General features: G+C 51.0%; 1 protein-coding gene across 1 annotated transcript in view; it reads right to left on the reverse strand.

Moving 5' to 3' along the window:
* Positions 1 to 4,108, reverse strand: part of SRRM4 (serine/arginine repetitive matrix 4) — a 28,603-nt gene that overhangs the window by 5,403 nt on the left and 19,092 nt on the right. Inside the window, exons 8-10 of the mRNA XM_009330878.1 lie at positions 2,902 to 3,239; positions 1,090 to 1,302; positions 706 to 816 (exon numbers count right to left, since the gene is read on the reverse strand). Of these exons, the coding sequence (XP_009329153.1) occupies positions 706 to 816; positions 1,090 to 1,302; positions 2,902 to 3,239 (662 nt within the window). The remainder of the gene's footprint in view (positions 1 to 705; positions 817 to 1,089; positions 1,303 to 2,901; positions 3,240 to 4,108) is intronic.

Consider the following 4,108-nt stretch of genomic DNA (forward strand, 5'->3'; position numbering starts at 1 on the left):
CCTGCTGCAGGGGCTGCTGGCTGGTGTGGGCTCCTCGAGAAATGAAGGCTGTGGACAGATCCAACTGGAGCCTAATGCTCTGCCCATTGTTTACACCAGCATGATAGAGAGGGGCACTCCCCTGGTTTTCCTATGAGGCATCTCCTACTCGCATGAGGCCCTGGAAAACACCACTGAGCAGCCATCTGTGCACTCTCAGCTGCAGAGCGTGTCCCCCACAAGGGCTCAGAGAGGAAGAACAGCCACTTCACCTGCCACACGCTCTGAGTGTGAGATACCATGATGCTTCAGTTCCAGGGATAAACCAGGTCTCCTTCCCAGCAACCTACCCCCAAAAGTGCTTTGTGTGAAATTCTCCTGAATCAACGCAGGGCAGTCCTTGGCTATAGGAAATCCACTTTTCCCACAGAAAGTGAAAGGCTCATCTCTGGGCTCTTCCCTCTGCAACCAGCACCAGCTCTGGGGCAACAGATGGTGAGAAATTTCCACTGGACTGAGGGCCAACGTAACATACTGCCATATGCCCTACTCTGTGTCCCCCTGCTCCCTTCTCACCCCAGTGCTGAGGACTAAAGCACCCAGTGAGGAAGCTGAGGGAGCGGTTTGGGGCTGGCAGGAGCCAGCAAGTGTGCTGGAGTCCAAACAAATGATGCAGGCAGTGGGAAAGCGTGAGGCAGTAGATATCACATGAGGAGACAGCTGTACCTGCTAGGGCTGTAGCGGGAGTAACTGGGGCTCCGACGAGACCTTGAACTCCTGCTCCCAGGACTTTTTTTGCAGGATTTGGAGGAATAGCTGGGGGAGCGTGAAGACGACCTGAGGATAGGCAAGAACCATAAAAGAGTTAAAGACACTGGAAGGTGAGGCTGTACCAAATTCCTCCGAATCTGGGCTCATGGGGAGAGCCCATAGAGAGATGCCCCATACTTCAGGGTCTCGGCTCAGCTCTGTGTGGCCAGTTCACCCCAAGCCATGTGGATCCCTAGGCACCCCTCAAACTCTTACACCTCCCCCTGCAAGGAGCCTGCCAGCCTGCAAGAATTAGACATTGCCCAGGGTCACAGAGACAGCTGTTTTAGCTGGCCTTACCTCTTTCCTGAAGAGCAGGACTTGCTTCGGGAGTACCTGGGAGAGGCCTTGTGGTGTGAGGAGCTGGAGCGGCTGGAGCCGGGGGAGGATCTGCCTGTGCTGGTGTACGACTCGCTGCGGGAACACGGCCTCAGCGGGGAGCTGTGGGTTGGGGACGGGAGGAAGTTTCGCTTCTTCTCCTCCGAACAGCTGAGACACAAGGACAGGCACCCTCTGTGAACACATATTTGGACAGTCATTGAAGCTGTGGCTGAACTGGGACTGGTCCCTGGCTGAGGGGAGCACCACGCTCCAGCCAACAAGTACTCCCATCCTCCCATTCCCCAGCTGGGGATAAAAGACCTCCCGGCTCCCCAGGCTGCTGTTGCAGGAGGCCCTGTGTGTGGGGATCAGAGCCCAAGAGCTCACCCTCCAGGCTGCACCAGAGAAGGGCTGTGGAAGAGGTCTCAGGTGGTGTGAAGGGCAGCTCTTCTGCCCCGTGCCCAGCACACCATAGGTGTCTGGTTGGCAGAGCCTGTGTCAGGCCAGCGAGTGGTGCAGGTCCTGGGGAGGGGGCGAGGTGAGAAATGCTGGAGCATGGGAAAGCCAGAGCATGGCAGGGCAAGGGCCTGTGCTCCAGCCTGGCTGTGGAGCAGCATGAGCGGGCACATCCTGCTGCCTTTGGACAGGGCTGCGTGAATTCCTCCACTTCCAGAAGTGCCCTGGGTATGAACTGGGGTTAGAGCCCAGCAGCGAGGCAGCCTCCCAACAGCCAGGGCCAGCTGCAATCCCAGCTCCACCCATGTGAAGGCACAGTTATCCCACTGGAGTCACAATGTGAAAAATACAAACAGCCCTAAAATTTTACCCTCTGACTGAAAAATAGAGGGCTTGTTCTTCCTAACACCAATTCTCCTAGCTCCCTCTCATCTCTCATTCAGTGCTCCCACCCCCAGACCACATCCTGGCTCTAACTTTCAGCCTTTAAGACCCAAGGGCCTGAGCTGGAAGAGCTCCCTAACACCACTGCCCGAGCATAGCCTTGGGTACCAGCCACCGCGCTTCAGTGTCTTCATCCCCAACAACACCTGGCAAACCCCCAGGAATGGGAGGTGGTGATGGAGGCTGGCATCTACTCCCCTCTCCTGATGAGGACCTGCGGCACTGGATGGTGGTTTGACTCCTGCCCCCTGCCCTGATGCCCCGTGGCCCCAGTGCACAGAGCTGCTGCTGTTATCCTGCAGCCAGCGACGTACTTGCCCCTCCCTGTGCTCCCCATCTGTAGAAGAGGCTATCTTGTCACCCAGGACCAGTCCTGAATGAGCTGGGAAGGGGCAGGCTGGATTTGACTCATTGGACAGGTGAAAGAACAGCCCGTAATGGTTTTAGTGAAAGTGAACCCTGCTTCCCTTCCCCGCAGTAATCAGAGGGGGAGAATTAGCACAGCAACCCCAATGCACCTTTCAGATTTAGCCTAGAAAGGCCAGTGACTGTCTTTGTCACGTCCAGCTGAGCAGGGATGTGTTCAGGACACAGCTCAACCCAGGGCCAAACCCTGCATTAGCCACATTAATGCCAGAAGAGCAGGCACAGGCAATGCCCGGGGGCGTGATGGCTGGGTTTTCATCTTCCTCCTCAGGCTACAGTATTGGTCATTGCTGGGTTCTGGACTCCAGACTGGCAAGACCGTGGGTCTGATTTATATCTAACTGCCTTCAGACCACAAAAACCTCCCTGCCAGCTCACCACTGCAACTGGCGAGCAGGCAGGAGATACAGAGCAACAACGTACCAGGTATTTGGCTGCCAGCAGCAGCTACTGGTAATCACTGACCTTCGGTCTTGTCCCTGGGCATCTGGAGACAGATTTTCCAAAGCTGTTCCCTTGGTCTGGGAAAAGCAACTGGTGAAGGAATTTCCTGAATCAGAGCTGTTATCGCTGTTGGCCAGTTTGGGCTTCCCGGACGAGAAGGCATGGCCAAAGCCATCATGGACTAGACTTCTTTTCTCCTGGCTGTCCTTTGACCTGGATGAGCTCGTTTGAGTGGAGGGAGGGGAGGAAGTATCGTTTCCTGAGTCATATTCATGATACTCTCCGTTCTGGCTGGCTAGGTTACCAGGCGGGCTGTCTGTTTTGGTAAAGAGGTCAGCAGAAGACCCTGACTGAGAGATCTGAAAGCAAAAAAGCCATTTGGCATTGTTTGAATGGTTTTTGGGGGGTTGTTTTTGGTTTTACTTTGTTTTTTTTTAAATAAACCCAGAAATTTTACCATCATGATGCACTGAAACAAAAGGAAAGGAAAGAAACAAAGTAAGAAAGAAAAAGAAGAAAGAGGAGAAGAAAACAAAAGCACATATCCCTGAAAGAAATCCACAGTAAGAAGAAACTTCTTTTCCCCCTGCTATGATAATGGGAAGATTTAGAGATCATGCAAAGAGTATCAGCATGCGATTCATGTTAAACAAAAGAGTCCAACAAAGTAAACGGGCAACCAAAGAATCAAAATAACTAACTAAATAAAAAAAAAGGTGTAACAGAGGACAAAGCCCTTATTTAACCTTAAAGAGGGGAAGAAAAAAAAATTTAAAATAAACGGGTATATACATATAAAAAACCCTACATAATCTTTGGAAAGAAAACAAAAATTAAACAAAATCTTAAATGAGTGAATTTTTTAAGCTTCCTTAATAAAGAGGCTGAATGAATGTCACTAAAATAAGCAAAGAAAAAAATCAAGTGAAATCAAATTAAGGGCTTCCGTACAAAGTAAAAACTGGCAAATAAACAAGGTTACCACTTTGAAACTAAAAAAAACAAAGGAAAAAAGAAAAAAGGAGGGGGGAGGGGAAAAAAGAAAAATCCCTCTGGAAATAAAAGGTATACAGATACTTCTTTGTGTGCTTTTTTTTCCCCCTGAAGAAGATATAGCTAATGCGCTCGAGTGACCTCTAATAAATTCCCTGGTGTCTTGCGGATAGCATCCACTTACCCATCAAGAACTCCTCCTTTAGTAGGTAAGGTGTAAGAAAAAAGGAAGAGC

Source organism: Pygoscelis adeliae, unplaced genomic scaffold (assembly GCF_000699105.1).
Source record: "Pygoscelis adeliae isolate BGI_AS28 unplaced genomic scaffold, ASM69910v1 Scaffold358, whole genome shotgun sequence".
In the NCBI taxonomy this organism is placed as follows: domain Eukaryota; kingdom Metazoa; phylum Chordata; class Aves; order Sphenisciformes; family Spheniscidae; genus Pygoscelis; species Pygoscelis adeliae.